The 22,520-nt window shown below is 38.2% G+C and overlaps 1 protein-coding gene across 4 annotated transcripts in view; it reads left to right on the top strand.

Moving 5' to 3' along the window:
• Positions 1 to 22,520, top strand: part of UNC79 (unc-79 homolog, NALCN channel complex subunit) — a 246,226-nt gene that overhangs the window by 96,128 nt on the left and 127,578 nt on the right. For all 4 annotated transcript variants that reach the window (XM_066276137.1, XM_066276136.1, XM_066276135.1 and 1 more), the window contains 5 exons: positions 8,662 to 8,726; positions 12,804 to 12,892; positions 13,508 to 13,548; positions 15,916 to 15,944; positions 20,398 to 20,627. In XM_066276137.1, coding sequence (XP_066132234.1) covers positions 8,662 to 8,726; positions 12,804 to 12,892; positions 13,508 to 13,548; positions 15,916 to 15,944; positions 20,398 to 20,627 — 454 coding nt within the window. The remainder of the gene's footprint in view (positions 1 to 8,661; positions 8,727 to 12,803; positions 12,893 to 13,507; positions 13,549 to 15,915; positions 15,945 to 20,397; positions 20,628 to 22,520) is intronic.

Genomic DNA, 22,520 nt, shown 5'->3' with positions numbered 1-22,520 from the left:
AAACTCTTTAACATTTCATATAATACTAATTTGGTGGTGATGAACTCCTTTAGCTTTTTCTTGTCTGAGAAGTTCGTCATCTTTCATTTGATTCTAAATGATAGGTTTTCTGGGTATAATAGTCTTGGTTGTAAGCCCTTGCTTTTCATCACTTTGACTATTCTTGCCAGTTTTTCTGGCAGGCAAATTTTCTGTTGAAAAATAAGCCAACAAGGGAGCTTGAAATTCTCTTGCTGCTTTTAAGATTCTCTCTTTGTCTTGAAGCTTTTACATTTTAATTATGATATGGGCCTCTTTGGGTTCATTTTGTTTGGAACTCTCTGCAGTTCCTGCACTTGTATATCTAGTTCCTTCACCAGGTTAGGGAAGTTTTCTGTCATTTTTTCATATAAGTTTTCAAATTCTTGCTCTCTCTCTTTTCTGCCTAGCACGTCCATGATGTTAATGTTGGTATGCTTGAAGTTGTCCCAGAAGCTTCTTACATTATCCTCATTAGTTTGGATTATTGTTTTCATTTTGCTGTTCTAAATGAGTATTTTTTGCTTCTTTTTATTCAAAAATGCTGATTTGATTCTTGACTTTATTTACTCTACTGTTGATTCCTTGTAAATTATTCTTTATTTCAGCTAGTATATCCTTCATTTCTGACTGGTCCTTTTTTATGCTGTTGAGACTCTCACTAATTTTATTGAACATTTTTATAACCAGTGTTTTGAAGTCTGCATATAGTTGACTGATTGTCTCCCTTAAAAAAATTTTTTTTTCAGTTTTGTTTTGCTCTTTCATTTGGAACATGTTTCTTTGTTTCCTCATTTTGGTAGCCTCCTTGGGTTTGTTTCTATTTATTAGGTGGAGCTGCTACATCCTCCAGACTTGGTAGAGTGGCCTAATATAGTAGATATGCTGTAGGGTCCACTGGCACAACTTCTTTGACCAACCCAAGCTGGGCACCTGAGATGCACCCCCATGGGTTGTGTACACCCTCCTCTTGTAGTTGAACTTTGATTGCCGTTGGCACATCAGTGGGATGGATTTATGTCCAGGCTAAACAGCTGCAAGGATGGGCTGTGTTCACCAATCACTGATCTCAGACCACTGTGGAGAATGAGCTGTGCATGGGCCCATACACAGAGCAGGGCTTCCTCCAGAAGGGCTCTGGTGCCTGCTGAGTCTGCCCCTTGAGTGTGTCACTTGTGGAGGTGGTTGAATGGCGATGTTTTGATGTTGCCTGAAGCCCTCCAAATGGCACACTGACTCTAGGACCTCTTGGGAAGTTTAAGCTAAGATCAGCCACCACTTGTGTTCTGCCTGGAGCCACCTGGCATGAGCTACAAAGCAATTCACATATGGCTATTACTTGTGCTGGGCATGGAGGTGCCCAGGTGAAGCAATGCTGCAAACTAAGGTTGGCTGCTGCTAGTGCTGGGCCTAGGGCACTTAACTAGAGGAATGGGGCACACTGAGGCCAGATGCTGCTTGTTTGAGAGATTTTAGGAAAATCTGAAGCATGAGCCAAGACAGGCTATTTATATGGAAAAGCCATTGGAAACAGCTTGGGTGGTCCTGAAAGTTGGACCTCAGGGAATCACCAGGGCAGGACAAATAGTGTGAACTGGTTGGATGGAGTCTCAGATATGGTGCTTGTCTGCAGGCTATGTGGAGGGAGGGCTCATAAAAGGAACAGTGGCCTCTGCCAGCACTTCTGTCTGGGAGAAAGTTGTCTCACCCCAGCTCTCATTCTGATGCCAGACAATTCAGTTCTTCCCCATATATCTTGGGTGCTTTTCAAGCTGCTGCCCCAGTGCTGGATCTCAGAGGGAGTTAGTCTGAGTAAGTTCTTGCATGGCCCTTTAAGAGGAACGGCCTGGGACTTGAGCAGCCCTCTGTCTATCTCAGCCTCAATCCCCATTGGTTTTTACAGCTAGAAATTATGGGGATTTTCTCTTCCTGGCACTGGAACCCTGGGATGGGGGTTCTGGCATGAGGCTGGGGACCATCACTCCTCAGGGGGGAGCTGTGCAGTTGAGATATCCTTCCCAATTTTTATCTGACACATGTGGGTGTGGGAACAGCCCCTTCTGTGTCTTCACCCCTTCTACTAGTGTCAATGTGGCTTTTAAAATTTTTAAGTTGTAAGACTTCCATTTAGCTAGATAGTGGGAGGTTCTGTAATTTAGTTGTAATTTTGATGTGGTTGTTGGAGGGGATAAGTACTGTATATACCTATACCACCATCTTGTCTGGAAGTCCTTCTACCTTTCCTTTCTGATATTGGTATTTTATTTCTTCTTTATATTTTTATTCATTAAGCTAGCTAGGGACTTATAAATTTTTATTGAACTTTCCAAAGAGTCAATGTTTGGTTTTATGATTTTTTTTAAAGATTTTATTTATTGATTTTAGAGAGAGGATAGAGAGAGAAAGAGAGAGAGAAAAGTGGAAGAGGAATAGAAAGCATCAACTTGTAGTAGTTGCTTCTTGTATGCACCTAATTGGACAAGCCCAGAGTTTTGAACCTGTGACCCCGGCATCCCAGGTCAAGGCTTCATCCACTGTGCCACTGCATGTCAGACTGATTTTGTATCAATTTCATTGATTTCTGCTTTTATCTTTATTATGTCTGATAACATTGAGTTTAATTTGTTTTTTTCTGTCTTACTAATTTAGCAATATAAATGATTTATTTTAAATTGTTTGCATTTTCTAATATAAAAATTTAAAGTTGTATGTTTATCTTTATCCATTGATTTAGTTGCATCCCATAAATTTGATATGCTGTGATTTGATTATATTGTAGTATGGAATATTTTCTAATATTTTTTGTGATTTCTTCTTTGATATTTATGGGTTATTTAGAAGTGTGTTTTTTCAAATAAACAAATATTTGGTGACTTTCCATTTATGTTTTTGTTACTTCCAATTTAATTTCATTATGGTCAGAAAACATACTCTGCTATTGCTTTACATAAAATTTTAAAATATATTTAAAAAAATTTTATTTATTGATTTTAGCAAGAAAGGAAGGAGGAGGGGGAGAGAGAGAGAGAGAGAGAGAGAGGTTTTTGTATGTGCCTTGACTGGGGATTGAACTGGCAACCTCTGTGTTTCAGGATGATGCTCTAACCAACTGAGCTATCCAGCTAGGGAAACTCTATATAAAAATTTCAGGCTTATTTTATTGAACAGAATATTGTTTATGTTAGTAAACTTTGCATGAACTCTTGAAAAGAATGTCTATTCCACAGTGGTTGAGTGGAGAATGCTATCATTATCAATTAGGTCAAGTTGTTGAAAATGTTGTTCCCATCTTTTAATTTTACAGATTTTCTGTCTGCTTATTTTATGAACTGCTAAAAAGGGATTGGTGAAATTTACAACATAATTATGGACTTATTTCTCCTTTTGGTTCTGCTAGTTTTGCTTCATATAATTTAAAACTTTATCATTAGATGCACAGATATTTATGGTTATTATGTGATCTTCTGAATTTGCCCTATTGTCATTATGAAATATTCCTCTTTATTGCTGATAGTTTTCTTTGTCCTGGAGTCTACTTGTCTGATATTTGTAGAGACACTCCAGTTTTCTTAGGAAAACATAGCATTTGCTAATGCTATACTAATCATATATAATGGTATGACTTTTTCTTTTTACTTTTTAACATACCTATCTTTATATTTCAAGTGTTGCTCACAGGCAGCGTATATTTGGGTCATGGGTCATGTTTTTGAATAACTTAAATTCTATTTAACAACCTCTGCCTTTTAGACCCTTTACATGCAATAGAATTATGGTTTAGGCCATTTACATTTGATGTAACTATAGATATGGTTGGACTTAAGCCTATCATCTTGTACTTGTTTTCTATCTGTTCCATTTTTGTTCCTTTCTTTTTAAATATCTTGCCTTATTTTGTGTTAATTATTTTTAATATTTCATTTTATCTCTGTATTGAATTGGTAGGTATACCTCTTTTTAAAAAGAACTGCTTTAAGGTTTACCATATGAACCTTTAGTTTCACAGTCTACCTTAAAATAATTTTATACTAGCCTACATGTAATGTAAAAACCCTGTGCACTTTCATTTTTCCCTCCCATATTTTTTATTGTTATCAAGTATTTTATTTCTCTCTCTATAGTATAGTCTCACAATGTATGACTATTATTTTTGTTGTAGACAGTAAATCATCTTTTAAAAACATGTTAACATGAATATAAAGTCTTTTATTCATTGTATTGACCATGTCCAGAACTCCTTATGCTTTTGTGTAGGTCGTAGCTTTCATCTGGTATCATTTTCCTTCAGCTTCAAGACTTCCTTTAACATTTCTTGTAGTAGAGCTCAGCTGGCAATGAATTCTCTTATCTGTGTGTGTCTTCAAATAGTCTTTATTTTATATTCATTTTTGAAGGATATTTCCACTGGGTATAGAATTCTAGGTTGACAGTTTTTTTCTTTCAGCCTATTAAAGATGTCGTTCCATTGTCTTCTGGCTTGCATTGTTTCTGACGAGAAATCAGCGATCATTCTTATCTTTGTTCCCCTGTAAGTAATGTGTCTTTTTTTCCTGGCTGCTTTTAAGATTTTTCTCTTTATCATTGGCTTTCATCAATTTGATTTTAATGAGTTTTGGTGTGATTAAAAAATTTTTTTTTTGCTTTTATTTTGCCTAAGATTCATTGAGCTGCTTGGATCTGTGGGTTTATAGTTTTCATCAAACTTGAAAAATTTTGGCTATTTTTTCTTCAAATAATAGTCACTCCTTCCACCCTCCTTGCTCCTTTTCGGCTTTTAAAACCACATGCTTATTCTGTCTGATATTTTCCCACAGCTCACTGAAACTCTTTTTATTTTTTTTTCAGTATTTCAGTTTGGGTAGTTTCTGTTGTTATGTTTCCCAATGTACTGATCTTTTCTTCTGTGTTGTCTAATCTGCTATTACTCTTATTCAGTGAATTTTCATTTTTGATATTGTATTTTTAATTTTTAGAAATTTTATTTGGTTCTTTTATTATAGCTTTAATCTGTATCCTCACTGTGTCTATATTTTCCTTTCAATATGTTTATATTAGCTGTTTTAAAGCCCTTGTTTGCTAAAATGATCTCATTTCTGTAATTTTGGGGGTTTTAATGGCCAATTATTTTTCTCATGATTATAGGTTAGATTTTTTTCCCTTTTCAAATATTAAGTAGTTTTTAACTGGATGCTGAACTTCATGAATATTACATTGTTGAGTGTCTGGATTTTGTTGTCTTCCATTACAGTGTGTTGAGGTTAGTTTTGGCTGTCAAGTTACTGGTTGTCCAGCTTGACCCTTCAAACGATTGTTCTTATGCTTTGTTAGGGTGAGCCTGGGGTAGCCTTTTCACTAATATTAGTTAAGCCCTCCTGTTATGGTATGACTTCCTAAAGTTTCTATTGAATATTCTAGGTTTTCACTGAGTTTCCTCCATTCTGGCTGGTTGGTACTGGAATCTCTCCCAGCCCTGTATGATATGTAGGGATTATTTAGGTTACAGATCCCCTATAGTTGTTCTCTTTTGCAGCCTAATTAAGTATTTCCTTATACAGGTTCAGTTTAGTATAAAGTCAGATCACCAAAGGACTCCTATTCAGATTTCTGGAGTTCTTTCTTTGCTTATCTCCCTCTTCTTTGGTACTCTACACAGCGATTTTAAGTCACCTCACCTCTCTCAACTCCAGTTTTTGTTCCTTCCACTCAATGAAACCAACCTACTGTGCTTATATTTCCCCTTCTAGGGCCAAGGTCTGGAAATTGCTCCTAGGAAGAAAGCTGGGGTGATTATAGGAGTCACATCATATTTACCTTTCTCTCAAGGATCATTGTCCTGAACTACCTATAGTACAGTTTCTGAAAATAGTTGTTTGATATATATTTTTCATTTTTTAGTTGTTTATGGTAGGAGGACAAATATAATACCAGTTACTCTGTCATTGTTGGAAGCAGAATTCTTGTGTGCCATGTGCTTATGCTATATTTTTATTTTCAAATGCAGGGAGATCTATCATGGTTATATTTGTTATATGATAAGGTGTGTAAGTCGTCATTATATTAAAATAAATTGTAATGTTTTTCTAATTGCAAATACCTGTGCTCTATCATTAGAGATTTCGATTCAGTAGATCTAACATGGGTTCTAGACATCATATTTTTGACATCTTGACACGTGATTTTTAACCAAAGTTAAGAATAACTTCTAGTAAGCTTAAATCTAGTGTGACCTTGGTGACCTTAAATTAAAACTCCTACTATCTGTTCTTAACTCAGTTTTACTCTAGAAAAATGGAATATAAAATTAGAAGAGTCGGATCTTCTGGATATTGCCACTCTCCACATAGAAAGCATTAGTGTCTGGAAGAGCAAGAGTCTTTATAACCTTAATCAAGCACTATGGTTATTTTACACTCTGATTTGTTTATGCCTATGCCATAGCAGTTGTTATATATTTTTAAATATTGCTTTTATCTAAAAGTGTCAAAAAAATCTCCTTGATATTTATAAAGTGACTTACAACTATTCTCATAATACACAGATTCAGAGATTTTATTTTATTTTTTTTGTATTTTTCTGAAGCTAGAAACGAGGAGAGATAGACTCCTGCATGTGCCCGTCCGGGATCCACCCGGCACGCCCACCAGGGGGCGATGTTCTGCCCCTCCGGGGCGTCGCTCTGCTGTGACCAGAGCCACTCTAGCGCCTGGGGCAGAGGCCAAGGAGCCATCCCCAGCGCCCGGGCCATCTTTGCTCCAATGGAGCTTCGGCTGCAGGAGGGGAAGAGAGAGACAGAGAGGAAGGAGAGGGGGAGGGGTGGAGAAGCAGATGGGCGCTTCTCCTGTGTGCCCTGGCCGGGAATCGAACCCGGGACCTCTGCACGCCAGGCCGACGCTCTACCACTGAGCCAACTGGCTAGGGCCGAGATTTATTTATTTTTTATTGTGGATGTGCCAGCTCTGTTTTGATTAGTGTTGGCTTCCTGGAGCTTAGAATACTGAAGAAGTATTCTAAGACCAGTTCTTGATGCAGTAGGAAGGAGTACTTTTGTGAATTAGTGATATCTGTCATGATTTTGGTATTGGAGGAATGGGGCCACGTGTCCTATGTATTTGCAACTCCTGTTGTACTGGTTAGAGGCACTCTTTTCCTCTAGGTTTCTTTAATTATACAAGAAAATTTGTTGCTACTCTCTATACTTATCTTCACCTTTCCACATGTAGGAAATAAATCTTATAGTTATAGATTGCCTATATTTAATTAACTTCTTCATTCATCTGTTTCTTACTCATTTCCTCTTTCTCACTCTCTCTAAAAATATAATCAGTATGATAGTGTTATTATATCAGTTGTTTCTGGTCTGTACTTTTTGTTTTATTTCTATATATTTTAAGATCAGCGGCTCTGTTGTTCGTATTTTCTTGAATTCCAAATCAGACACAAAATCTTATGCTTGGTCTAACAATAAGATAGCATATTTAAAGCCAAAATACTTCTAGATAGAAAACTTTATGAAATGTTTGGAGCATAAATTAGGCCTGGGTCATTAATAGCAAATATTTTTGAATTATACTTTGATATGTAACTAAGTAACAATATCCTCTCACCTGCAAATTCTTCTATATTAGACCAATCATGATCCTATAAGATTAGAATATGGCAATTTAGAAAAATGCCCTACTTTCAAACATATGATTCTATTACTTTATAATGATGGAATATTGTTAGCTAAGAGCTTTGGGGTATACAATCATCTGGATGATTACTTGTGATTCTTGTTCTGATCCATTCCAGATTACTTGGTTCCTGTCCTCACTGTCTGTGTGTATAATGTGTTGACTTGTGTATTAGCAAACTAGCAATGATTTAATTTGTGAGTCACATGTGAGAGAGAGCTGCATTTCATTTGGGAAAGAAAGTCGTATTTCCAATCTCCACATTTGATGGGGATGGGGTGGGAAATGGGGTGGGAAGGAGGTACTTTACCATTCATTTTGCTTGTTATCAGTTCGAAACTCTGTGTGGTGCCAAAAACCTAGGATGTGTAGCTTAGTATACTGTATGCTATATATTATATATGATATACATAGTTTTATATATATATACATATAATATACATACATAGTTATATACATATATATATATTATGGTGAAAAGAACAGAGTGTCAAGAACCAAGAGATACAGATTCTAGTTCCAGCTTGTCATTTACCAACTCTGATCATAACAAACTCCTTACTCTTTTTAACTTTCACTTACTCATACATGTAATGAAGTTGATAATTTGCTGTATCTATTTGACAGAGTTGTTGGGAGGATACAATTAAATCATAGATGTGAAAACCTTTGAGAACTCACTGATGGTATATCACTGTGAGGTAATATTTTGGTGTTGTATATGCCACCTTATACTAGATTGTCTCCCTCCCTCCATAGGAAAATGGATGATGGAGTTGTGATATCTTTGCTCAATTTTGAAATTTTTCATAGATTTAAGAATTATTTTTAGGAAGCCTTCTGATGGTTCTGTTTAGGAGAAAGAACTAATGCAGTATCTGCTGTGTTTTGTTTGTTTGTTTGTTTGTTTGTTGCTGGGGCACAGACGCTTTCAGTGAGAAATATTAATCCGTTATGCTTTGCCTTCCAGCATGGAACCCCATCCACTGCCAGCACATTGAATGCCACAACGCAATTAACAAACCAGCCGTGAAGGTACAGTTTTCTTAGGTGTGGTGTCATTGTATTATCAGCGATCAAATTATCAGGAGCAAATTGTTGAATGAAATGTTAGTTCATGTATTATTCATGGGATGCAGCTTAATTCTTTGCAGTGGTGAGACTTTTATGGTGCCCATAATTTTAATTTCTGTACTATCCTTCTTCCTGCCCAAATCACAATGCCTTTTTTTTTGGTTCGCCCAGATGTCAACAGAAGGAGGTACTTTCTGTCCGATGTTTTCAGTTATTTTCCTTCTAATTTTGTCACACTGCATTCACAGGAGTCCTTTGACTTCCTGATGATTTCTTGCGCCCTACTCACAGAAACCATCACAAATCTGATTCCTCCCCTCTCTTAAAGGCATACAGGCCAGTCTACTGCTCTGGCCCTTCCTCATGTTTCGCACAGGCTGTTCCCTATAGCCAGCATTCCAGGATGGGCCAAGCCATACTATTTTCCATCTTTTTTATCATTGAGGTGAAATTCACATAACATAAAATTAATCATTTTAAAGTGAACAGTTCAGTGGCATTTAGCACTTTCATGATGTCGTGTAACCACTATCTCTTCTATTTCTAAAATATTTTTATCAGCCCCCAAAATTATACTTTCTGAATCCCAGTTTTCCTAAAGCGCTTCATTTTGTTTTTTCACTTTATACTTTCCAGAAAGATAACTCTTGTAGGTATGAGAAGACATATTTTTGCATGACAACAGGTCTGCATGGTAGTGGTTTTTCTTTACAATAGTGAACACTTCCCAAATGCACAAGGATATGACCTTATGACATGTATATGGCTCAAGGACATTTAACATTCCGGTGCATATAAAATAATGTTAAATGAAAAAGAAATTATAATATTGTATAGTGTGATGCCAATTTAATGTAAAAACTTCATATATGTCTATTTATATTCATATCCATAGTAAAAAACCACCAGTAATACTCATGAGAACATTACCTATGATTACATTGAGATGCAGGGTTATTGAGTTATTTAAATTTTCTTATTTCTTTTTCTTCATTTTTCCATACTTCTACATTGGGCATGTATTATATTCATAAATGCTGAATAACTTCTTTAATGCAAGAGTCATATATGAACGTATTAATGTGAGTGTAAACGGATCTGTTCAGAATGGAACAGCCTTGACATACTACTAGTCACAAATCAGATGGTGCATGTTAATGAATTTATTTGACTCATTAGAGGTCAACTAGCTAATCTTTATTTGTTTTTTTTTTTTTTTTTTTTCATTTTTTTCTGAAGCTGGAAACAGGGAGAGACAGTCAGACAGACTCCCGCATGCGCCCGACCGGGATCCACCCGGCACGCCCACCAGGGGCGGTGCTCTGCCCCCCAGGGGGCGATGCTCTGCCCATCCTGGGCGTCGCCATATTGCAACCAGAGCCACTCTAGCGCCTGAGGCAGAGGCCACAGAGCCATGCCCAGCGCCCGGGCCATCTTTGGTCCAATGGAGCCTTGGCTGCGGGAGGGGAAGAGAGAGACAGAGAGGAAAGCGCGGCGGAGGGGTGGAGAAGCAAATGGGCGCTTCTCCTGTGTGCCCTGGCCGGGAATCGAACCCGGGTCCTCCGCACGCTAGGCCGACGCTCTACCGCTGAGCCAACCGGCCAGGGCCCTTTATTTGGTCTTTATAGTTCTAACATCCTAAGAGGTTTTCTTTTTGAGTGGAGCGGACAAATATCTTTACCTGACGAAGGTATCAGTGACTCACGAAGAATGACAGTAAAGGTGAAGAAGAAGTCTACATGGAACACATGGGAGAGACTCAGGGAGAATGGTTTTGTCCTTAAAAAAGCCTAATATTTCTATAACACTGAGCCATACCACTAGGCAGTAATGATTTGCCAAATAGAAAAGTATTCTTTATTTTGTTTCACTAGGTTGCAAAAACATACTTTTGAGCAGTGGTGGGATTCAAATAATTTAACAGTTGGTTCTCTGCTCTAATGACCATTTTAAGTATACTATAAAAAGGTAATTTTTACTAAAAGGTAATTTATTATTTCATGCATTTAATATTTAAATAACAATAAAAGAGGTACATAAAACTAGATTATGTTATAAAAAGAGTTTTAAAATATCAATGGAAAAATATTAAATAACACTTGACAAAAAACAATAAAACTGTTAAGATATTTTCATATTGCTCCTTGATTGGAGTCCTCAGTTGCAATTTTTTTTAGCTTTTATCTGTGCATTATGGGCTGTGTGATTTATCCTTAACCATCTTTTCACGGTAGGAGTAGGATCCCATTCCTTTAGAAGTAGGCCGAGTAATAGTCATTGTGTTTGATATGTTAGAAACAGGTGACTTCTCCTCTCTGAACATACTGAGTTCACCTTTGAAAAACCCCACCTTAGAGAGAACCCTGATTACAAGTGACATTTTAACAACCGGTTCACCGAACTCAACAAAAGATTAGGTCTCGGTTCTGCTGAATCTGTGCGAACCAGCTGAATCCCACCACTGCTTTTGGGGCAAGAGCCAAGGCTTATGATAGGATTCACAATGAAAATATGTTGGAATTTATAGTTTATTATATCATACTCTGCTTCTGGTTTCACTTGATTCTATTTGAAAATCACTGTATGAGATTCTTTGGAGCCCTGATAAGTAATGTAAGAGTCAGCAAACTGTGGTGCACAGCCCAATCTGGACTACTACCCGTTTTTGTAAATAAAGGTCTATTTATTTGCTGTGTATTGTTGATGGTTGCAGTCTTGCTACAATAGCAGGGCTGGGTAGTCGTGACAGAGAACAAACGCATGGCCCACAGAGCCGGAAATACTTATTCTCTGACCATTTACAGAAATATTTACTCTCTGACCACTAGCCGATCCATGATTTGACATGCCAAAAAGTAGTTGTCTATTGCATGAAAGGACGCATGAAAGTTATGTAAGGAAATTTTTCACACTAGGTCGTTAGCATCAAGAAATATATAATTGACAGATTTTGATGGTATAATTATTTAAATTTAGGAATTTTAACTCTTGTTTCCCCAATCATTGAAAGCCCTCCGGGTTTTAGCTTTGAACCACAGGCTTGCTTGGCTTATAGTTTGGTTTATTTTCCACCTTCAACTCAGTAAAAATGATTAAAAAAGAAAAAGGCAGAGGGATCTTCCTGAAGAATTTGTGGCATATTAACACATAATTGGCTATAGACTAGATTGAGTATTTCTTGAAAGGCAGGAACAGAATTCAAAGGGACTTTGGGAAGTCATAGGAACTTAAACTGATGCAAAACACAAAATTCAGCTTGTCGTGTGAATGTTTTGTTCACTTGACCTAAAACATTCAGATATTTGAAATGTCTTGATGGTCAACTGTAAAACGAACACTTTTCATCTCTGTGCGCAGGCTAACGAGAACTCAGCCATGAGTAATCCCAAACTGAAAAGCGCACAGCAAGGACAAATAAACTACGGGTTATGTGTGGAAGGAAAAAAAACACACCTGGCAATGGAACATTGGATGATTAATATAGAACATAGAATCCAGAGTGAGAAAAGTGAATCACTCAATGTTAGATTTAAAGCTACGTTACTGAATGTGTTTTATCTTAAGCAAAAGCAAAAAACAAACAAACAAACAAACAAACAAACAAACAAACAAAAAAATCTCTACTGCCAGCATTTGGTAACAGTTATGATTTTAATAATCTGTTTTCCTTTTCTTAAAGAGCGATACTATGTTTATCACTTTAGAGAAGGAATTACTGTATGAGTAATATAGAAGCAATTTGAGCAGCCATTGAAGAAGATGATTTTTTAATCTCTGTGGAATGAAGGTAGACTTCTTGATATTCTTGAATAACAAAGAACAGGAGAAATGAAAAAACCACAGTAGTCACATTTAACTCAACTGTGTGGACTCGTGGGCCAGTGCAGGGAAAGCAGTTATAGGTCGAATGGGTTTTACTGAAAATATCCATTCCACTTTGTTTAGAAAATCTGTCATTATTGAAATATTTGTGCTCATAATATCAGCAATGTGATAAATAGGACAGGAGAGTTCATTCTGTCTTTTCATGTGTTTCAGATGTGTATAGAACCTTCCCTGTCAGTAGCTTTGGGTGACAAACCACCCCCATTGTACCTCTGTGAAGAATGCAGTCAGAGGATTGCAGGGTAGGTATAAGCGTCCTCAAAGAAAAGGAAGTAGAGCAACAATGAGAAGATACGAACAATCACATGGACTTACATTGGTTACATACCCATATATCCTATTGACCTCTCTGCTTCTTGAAGGTTACTTTGTCAGATATTTAATATAGAACAAACTTTCATTTGAAAGATTACAGCTTTGAAAAGTTGCAATAGTTCTCTCCATGTGACAAGAGAAAGCAATTCCACTTCCTAAAGCAGCTCCAGTTTTCTAGTGATCCTGTGAAAAAGGCCACAGAGAAAAATAAAAGTGGTTTTTCAAACATGACATAAAATTCATGAGTTCTCTTTGCTTGTTAGTTTCACAGGATAACACTCAGCTTTGTACAAATCATTTTGGTTGGCTTAATTAGTATCTGGGAAAGTGTCATTTAAAGTTAACTGCCTATGATGAAATGCCTTTAATTTATAATTTAGCTGGAATGCATTAGACATTTAAAAAGTTTATTATGATAATGCTCTTAATTACCCTTTCTTTCCATTAAAAGCCTTTTAGCAATAGCATGCAGCTTATAAGCATTCATGTGTAAGGGTAATATTGCTAAGAAGCTCAAAAATGAAATTTACTTTTCTTCACAGGGACCACAGTGAATGGTTGATTGATGTTCTTCTGCCGCAAGGTATGGTTTACTTCAGAAAGAATGAATCCTGAGTAATGGTGACTAATGGCATGGTTGATTTGTCTCCTTTTGTACTATTTTATTTAACAAAGACAGTAACTGAAGTATTATATTCTATGAATATTCATTGCTTATAATATACCCTCATGTTTAATAATGAGGGAAGAGGTATCACTTCTACCCAAGTTAAGGGGAGATGTTGGAATTAGGATTCTGTATGGTTAAAGCCCTCCTGAATTAGGTCGTAGGGGGTTTTCTGTAGATAATGGTGTTGGCAATGACCTTGCTGTGCCAGGTCAGAAAAGCAGTAAGGAACATCATCAGCAGGAAGAACACTGAATAACTGCACTTTCTCCTGCTACTGTTACTAGCTCTGTGTTTTTGGGGGAAATCACTTAATCAAACTCTGAGACTTAGTCTCCCCAACAGTAAGATGAGGATAAAGCATGTCTGACCCATCTTAACGAGGAAACGAGATTGTAATCCTTTTAGTTTGTTAGAGGTCTGAAACCTATGCCCAGCAAGTTGACAGATCAGCTAGATAAGGTAGTATTCTCCTATGCACAGGGGGGCAGACATTCCATCCACCTAACGGGAGACTGAAATGACCAGGAAAAATACTGGAAAGCGAAGGAAAGATGTCAGGTGGAAAAGGCTGGGAGCAGACTGACGCCAGATCAGCCACCCAGGAGTGACTTGGCATGTGACTTCAGAAAGAGATGATGAAAGGCCTCATTTAAAAAAAGAAATATAAAAACCTTAGTGAACTAAATTCTGTGAACTTTTTTTTCTTTTTCACTTAAGGCCTTTGCTTGATGGTAATTACACTATTTCTTTGTAGTCTAAGTTTTCTTATAAGGTCATTTCATCCTTAGGAAATAAATTAGTGAGTGCACTCCATCTGTAAAATGGATCAATAATGTCAGACTCTGAGTTCTTCAGAGATACTATGAAAATTTAAATAAGAATATCTGTAACCAGTGTCACCCCAATAGATTCCATAAAAAGGAAAGAAAAAGGAATATCTGTGAAAAAATTTGGGCTTGTATGAGTAAGGGTAACTCTCCTCCCCCTTAATTAGGCTACATTGTTAGTTAAGTTCCAGTACTCTGAAGGAAAACCCATAGCCAGGTCCTAAACTACATTTTAAATGTCAGAAATCATTCTGAATTCTGGTCATCATCTCCAGATGATATTCATCTTTGGAAGAAAATTGACAATAACTTTTTATTATTTATCTAGAGATGTGACTAAACCAAACAAACTAAGATAAACTTTAAGATCTCAAACTGTTAAATAACCTAATGCTACAGAAGCAGTTTTAAAAACGGAATTGTAAATTTCACTGATTTAGCATCTACTGATAGACTGTACTGTAATAGTTCAGTCCAGTTTTTTGAACACTAACCGTATTTTTCGCTCTATAAGACGCACCTGACCATAAGACACACCTAGGGTTTTAAGGAGGAAAATAAGAAAAAAAATTCTGAACCAAATGATGTGTTAAAATATTTAATAAAATACCATATTTTTTGCTCCATAAGACGCACGGGCATTTTTCCTTCCACTTTTGGGGGAAAAAAGTGCATCTTATGGAGCGAAAAATGCAGTACTATTTCAAGGGAAATGTTAACATGTTTTTGGAAAAATAATTTTTAAATACTCTCAAGCATCAATTTTGTATGCCCAATCAAAAGACTTCCTGTCTATTCATTATACTCAGTCCTGAAGTAGATAGTAGTTTGACAGCTTTACTCCAATCGGCCAATCAATGGGTTTGAAAATTGCTCTCTCTTAAATAAGCAGGCAGCTGGTTTTACACTAGCTAAGGACCGATAGAAATTGATAGCTCAAGTTCAAGTAATTGAAGTTAGTAAGGTTTTTCTACAGTTTTGATAGAGTAAGTCATCTCCATGGTGAAGCTCTAAATATACACATCAACTCAGTGTCACTGTATAATGGAACAGCAGTAAGGAGGGAATTCACAGACAGAGTGGTAGATCTGCCTCTACTATTGATAGCCTGTGTTGTCCTGTAGCAGTCACATAACCATAGTGACCCTCAATTTTGTTTTCTGTCCAATGAAGAGGTGAGATTAAAGTTATTTGGCTCTAACATAATCTGAGGTCTAAGTCATGTCCAAGAAGTTTGAATTCCTTATAAGAATAGGTGAAGTATTTGCAGCATGCAGATGTTTTTTAACCTCCTTAAACTAAGTAGATGATAATTCATGAGATAACCAAGAAGCTGTTTTGGCCAAGTCTAGAGTTTGTATTACAAAACTTGTGTTTACTCTTCTTCTTGGCTGCCCTTATTGAAAATGGGCTCTCTTTCTTTGTTGATATTTTGTGTACCTTCCCCTTACAGCTGAAATATCTGCTATATGTCAGAAGAAGGTAAGAGCAAACCATCTGTGTGGTGGGGCATGATTTGCTGTGTTTGTATGTAAATTCATTCATTGACATCTGCCTCATTTCTGCACCATGGTTTCCCAGTACGTACATGTCACTCACTGTATTTGTGAAGGGGAAAAGAAATAATTTAGCATGCAAGGTTGCTATGTCCAATGGTCTCTATTTCCATTTCTGCTTTTGCTCACCCATCTTATGCACAAATGTTTTTGACAAGTAATCTGAAATAAAAGCTACATGCTTCCTGGATTAAAGTCTAATTACAAAAAGATTTGAATGAGAATGTAATATGTGCAACTTAACTTTGATAAATGATGTATCTTGTATGCTAAACATCTTTATTGTTTTGAAGTGGAGTGCAAATTGTCTAATAAATGTGTTAAAACATACTCAGATCAACCATATATAGAAATGATTCATTTATATGTAAGTTGAATTGTATCTCTAAAGATTCCTCCTTCAGTTTTCCTTTAGCCACCGTTCATGCTAGTTTCCCTAAGCCATATCCACCTTTTTTGTTGTTGTAGTGGAAAAGTACAAGGGAAGGTAGTACAGTATCATATAAAGAACTCTGGGTTTGTTGGTTGAGACACTTGGGTTCTGGCCAGCTCTATTTCTATTTACCTATGAGACCATGCACAGGTCATTTAAACTCCTTAGGAGTTAGTCATGAACGGGTACCTTTGGGGGGCTGTTCCAGTTAGCTATCACCACATAATAAACCATCCTAAAATCTGGTGACTTATAACAACAAACATTTATTTGGTCACAATTCTGTGGATTGGCAATTTGGCTTATGCTCAATGATGCGTCTTTTGATAAACCCCTGTAGGCTTACTCATGTGTTTGCATCTGTCGGTGAGTTGGTGAGTCGGCTGGGGACTAGCTGGTCCTAGATGACCTCACTCCCCTGGCTGGCTTCCGCTGGGATGGCCGGGATGGTTGGGGTGACTGGGGTGTCTAGCGCTCCCTCTTTCCATTAGGTTCTCATCATCCAGGAGACTAGACTGGGTTCGGTCATGTGGCAGCAGTGTTCTGGGAGAATGAGAGAGGAGGCTGAACGGCCTTTGGAGACTGAAACCCAGAAGTTGCGCGGCATTACTTCTGTTGCCATTTAATTCGTCAAAGAAGGTCCCGAAGCCAGCCCTGTTTCAGGGAGTGGGGAAAATAGACTCCTCCCCTTTATGCAGCGGCAAGGATTTTGTGGTCATATTTAATCCACCACGGCCTACCCCCTGGACGTTAGTACTTCCATTCTCTCCGGATGCAAAATACTCTCACCACCCTGCAAGACCTTCAAATATCTTATGCATTCATGGCTTCAGGCTTAAAGTCTGTTATCTTGTGATCTGCATCTCTTCTGGTCACTGCTCTTTGGAGAATCTTTTGGAGGCTGGAGAGACTAGGATGAGAAAGTTCTCTTTTGTACATCAGCATGTTCTGGTATTTAGTCAAATACCTAATATATTGGACACCCAGATTGGATAATTTTTTTTAACTCTTCCCTCCTTTATATATACAATTATTTTTAGTAATAAGCTTCGAAGTAGCACATTTTTATTACTTATTCTTTAATAAGCATTATATTTCATATGAACATTATTTTGGAGAACTTTTATTGAGTTCATAATAGTTCAGAATTGTTTGAGCTTGCTTTGGGCACGATTGTACTTGTGGTATTACATGTTCCTACATTTGAACAGTAGGTTTGAAATGATCATCAAGATTATAAAGATAACAGATAGACCTTGATGTATTTCAATTATGTTGTTCTATAAGGCCACCTGGAGTAATTTATTTATGTTAGCATTTAAAGCAGGAAATGACACAAAGTGGCCGAGTGAACATTGGAACACCATGCCCAACTGAACTAAATCTAAGAGAAATTTCCCTAGTTTACTTATAAATGCATGCATAAGGATGACTCCACACGGGTTGAAGACTACCCTGTGTGTCATAAATATATTATTAAAACCTAGTAGGAACCACAACAATTGTTTAGAACTTTGATGTACCAAATGTTATTTTGGGACAAAGTCTTCTACTGCTGATATTATTTAGAATTGATGGCACGTGGTGATCAAGCAGGTTGACTTTTAGTTGGTTTTCCAGATTCTAATATACGTCATACAGCCAGCGACTGCAGAAGAAGTCATTAATGATGTAGCAACAGAAAACAACAACAATTTAATTACGCTCACAGATTCTGCAGGTCAAGGATTTGGACAGGGCCCCGTGCACAGCCTGTCTCTGCTTCGTGATGTTTGCGGCCTCATCTGGGAAGACTTGAATACCCGAAGCCTGAAATGACCTACACGCTTCTAGATGATATGTTTGGGCTTTGGGATGGGGTGACTTGAGCACTGAATTTGGCCAGAACTGTTGATGAGGGACTTACACATTGCTTCTCCGTGGGGCTAGGCCATGGCAGAGTTCTAAGCACAGTGTGCTGCTGAGGCAGCTTCTGAAGAGAGAATGTTCCAACACTGTCAGGTGGAAGCTGCGTGGCTTTTTATGGCCTGGCCTTGGGAGTCACCTAAGTGTCACATGTGCCTTACTCTGTTGCTTGAAATAGCCACAAAGGCATCTAGATTCAAGGCATAGATTCAAGAAGGCATAGCTGAGGAACCAAAGCCAAAGCGTTGGACTTCATTTGGCAGCTGGACTTCATTTAGATGGGATGACCTTGGACCTCCGGTCAGGAATTTGCACGGGGGAAGAATGTAAACAGTTGGTGACCAGAAGAAAGGATGGGAAATTGCAGCCTTTAAACTTCAGTACTTTATTATAGGAAATAACTACCCACTAAACCCATATCCACATCCTATTGTTTATATACCAGTAGGAATCCAGGAGAACAAAAGGAAGAAGTAAACACTGAGGATAAACTTGGATAGACCCACGCTGCTAGTGGTGTGGTATTGGTTTGGTGAGCGAGCAGAAGCCCAACCAATAAAAATTCCTGAGCTTCCAGCATGGCATTTAGTGTGTGAAGGAGAAAGGAAGGGCACGAAGCAGGGAAAGTAGCCCATTGGAGAGGTCAGGGCCGAACTGTGTGCCGAAGAAGAACTGGGCACACATGCAGCAGAGAGACACTGAATTTTAACAAATAATTTTTAAAAATTAATTAAAAAATATTATAAACATTTTAACTTGCTTTTATGATTTGTTTGCTCTATGCTTTTCAGAAATTGAGGTCTCCCAACACTAAAATCCAGAGCCTCTCTACTAAAATAGAAGTGGAACAAGCCTTATTTTGAAATGGCCGTTCAGAACGACAGCTCAGTACATTCATTGCCCATGTCTTGATGTAGGTTTTGTGCCGGCCTCCGTTCTTCTTCTGTCTCTCCACAGTCGCTGTCACGGAGGATTCTCACATCTCCACCCGGCTCTGAGTTTGTAATGGCTTAGAATACTGTATCCCCTCAAGGTCTCACATCATTTTGAGCTCTCTTGAAAGACTGGAAAGCCGTCTGGAGACAAGACATTGAGTGTGTGGTGGCATGTCTAACAGGCTTGGGCACATTTTTGGGAGAAGCCAGGGGGTGTCCTGACACTGCTTGAATCGCTTCTTGGGGATGCTGACCTGCCCCTCTGCCTCTGGTCAGTGCCTACCTGACAATGGCCCCCTGAGTTTGGGGATCTTATGCTGCTCCACATGTTTCGTGTCTGTCACTTCATCTTTGGCTTTCTTCCCGGAGGAAGGATAAACTGCTCTCAACGGTGAATGGTGTCTGCTGCATTGGGATGTGTTACCGTGGTGTCAATGACATATTCTTAAGGTCTTGACAGAAAGTCCTGGTGCTACTGGACAGTCCGGCTTTGGGTGCATCAGCTCAACGTGGTACAACTCCCTCCCTGTCCTTCAGAGCAGCAAGGACAGATGAGCTGCTGTGGATATTTGCTCTTTTACGAGTGGATAAAATAATTTGGAGCCCTGGCTGCGTAGTTCAGTTGGTTAGAGCATTGTCTTGATACCCAAGATTACGGGTTTGATCCCTGGTCAGGGGACCTGGGAGTCAAAATTATTCCTTTTTCTATGTTGATGTGCTGTGATGTGCTCTCTCTGGACCATGGTTTTGATGTTTTTCTTTGTATTTTCCTGAAAACTCTTGAAACACACAAAATCATGGAGAGAGCCTCCCAGCACCCACAACTGAGGGGACTTTACAGAGGGCTTTTCTCCACAGTTCCATTCACACTTAGACTGTCTCTACCACTCACACTGATAGAAACCGCTTCTCACCTTTATTTCCAACCATGGCTGAAATCTCACTGGTTAGCGATGGCCTGCATTTTGGCGTCTAGTGGCCGTTGGGAAACAAGTCGCCATTTTCAGTGGCCCCTGAAGTTTCCATTCCTTCCCATTCTTAGCCACATTTGCCTCGGCGATTGATTTTCATTGATTTCACTTTTCCCCCCCTCCCTTTGCGTCTAGAACTGCAGTTCCCACGTTAGAAGAGCAGTCGTCACCTGCTTTTCGGCAGGGTGCTGCGGTCGTCATGGAAACAGGCCTGTCCGGTACTGCAAAAGATGTCACTCGAATCACCACAGTAATGAAGTGGGGGCCGCATCGGAGACCCACCTTTACCAGACCTCCCCTCCACCCATCAACACCCGGGAGTGCGGCGCCGAGGAGCTCGTCTGCGCCGTGGAGGCCGTGATTAGGTAGCGGGCACTCTGTCAGTCGCTCGCTCTGAAAACACCGCCCTGGCTTTGAGCCACCCTTCTGGCATTGAGATGTGTAAATTCAATAGAACCTCAAGCACTCTCAGCCCAGCACAGCGTTTCAGTGATGGTGTTTTAAATTCATTCATTCAACATTTTTATCAACTGCCAGTTATGTGCCAGGCATGTGGTAGGCACTTGAGAGGCAGAAGAGAATAAAATATAGTCTCTGTCCTCAGGTCTCTGTGGAGATTTTTTCTTTTTTGCATTTATTGTAAGTCTGCCTATAGCCAAAAAAATTTATGGCCATACTAACACAAGGAGTTTGTTTGGTATTGACGGATTCAGCAGCAACATTCATTTAGTAAAGATCAAACATAACAGCTCTAAGGTTTCAAGCAAGCTGAATTTGCTAGTTCTGCAGAGAAGCAGACTTGTTTCTGCCCATGGGAGGCATGAAACAGAAGCACGTGGTTGTGCTCCGTGTAATTGTGATCCAGTATGGTGAGCACAACGATGGGGCAGCCATGGGTCGGGAATGAAGTGGGGACACCAATGAGAGTGAAGGGTGGGGATAGGGGAACTTGACTGACAGCAGCGAAGTGGGGGAGAACTCTGGGTAATTTAGTACAGTACTGAGGTCAACCAGAAGGCTGTGGAGTAAGCTAGGTGCCAATCCTGCAGGTTCTTGGGTTTTTCTTCTTCTGTCACATGACAAAGAAAGGAGCTATAGAAATGGTAATGTCTAGACTTGTCCTCTTTTTGTATAATATTCACTAAGGCAAGATTTTTAAAAATTAAATATATTGGAATGTAAGTTTTAAGGATAAGGACTAAGTTTTTTTCTGTTTCTCTCATCTCAGCAGCTGACACATGTTTGTCAAGTAAAACATCACAGAAATTTGGAAATAGAAAAAAAAAAGTCAACCATGATGCTCTCATCATCATCTGTTTTGCACATGGTCTTTTAGTTTTATTCAAATGCGTGCTTTATTTATATAACTGTAATCAGAGTGTAGCCACAGTTCTTTTTGATAAAACATTATACACCATTAGCTCTTTTCTGTGTTGTTGTATTGCCTCAATATTTATCATTTCTAGTGGATACATAATACCTATTTATCTAGATTATTATTTCTACCATTAAATATTTAGAATGCTTCTCATTTTTTTTTACTATTATAAACAAGTGATAAGTATTTTTGTGTATAGTGCTGTTTCTGTGTTTTTTATTTTCTTAGGGTAGATGACCAGATGTGGTTGTTTGGGTCAAAGGGTATGAATATTTTAATGGCTTTGGTACATTACCAAACTGCTTCTAAAGTGTGTATATGAATTTATAATGCCAACAGCATTATATGACATTGCTAGTTTTTGCTACACACTTGCCAATACTGAGTGTTATTTTGAAAACCATCCTTTGTTTAGCAAATTGTGAAGGGAGTCCTTGGTGCTCATTTTCTCACTTTCAGATTTTTGAATACTGGATATTGAATATTTTTTCTTGGCGTACAAGTTCCTCATCTCTCCTTGTGTCATATACACTGCTCACAAAAATGAGGGGATCAGGGACACGCAGATGTCCAGTCCTTCCAGCCTTTTGTACAGTGCATTTTTAGAAACCAATGAAATAAAATTTGGTTTTGCATCTCATTTGCATAATTGAACAACTTTCTTTGACTTGTCGTTTGCTTTTCTGGTGTTCTTGTTTAATAATAAAAAAAATGCTTTTTTTTATTGCTTTATGTTCATTTTGAAATATCTCCTACTAATTTTTTGTGAGCAGTATATTTGATGTCCACATAACCTCATGTTAGATATAGGGGAAGCACTGACTTCTCTAGTGGAGTAGGTGGTGAACCGGAAGCAGGAAGACATCAGTTCCGCTTGATT

This window comes from Saccopteryx bilineata, chromosome 4, assembly GCF_036850765.1.
Source record: "Saccopteryx bilineata isolate mSacBil1 chromosome 4, mSacBil1_pri_phased_curated, whole genome shotgun sequence".
Taxonomy (NCBI): Eukaryota; Metazoa; Chordata; class Mammalia; order Chiroptera; family Emballonuridae; genus Saccopteryx; species Saccopteryx bilineata.
The sequence above is the reverse complement of the archived record's forward strand: the minus strand, read 5'-3'. Positions and strand labels throughout refer to the sequence as shown.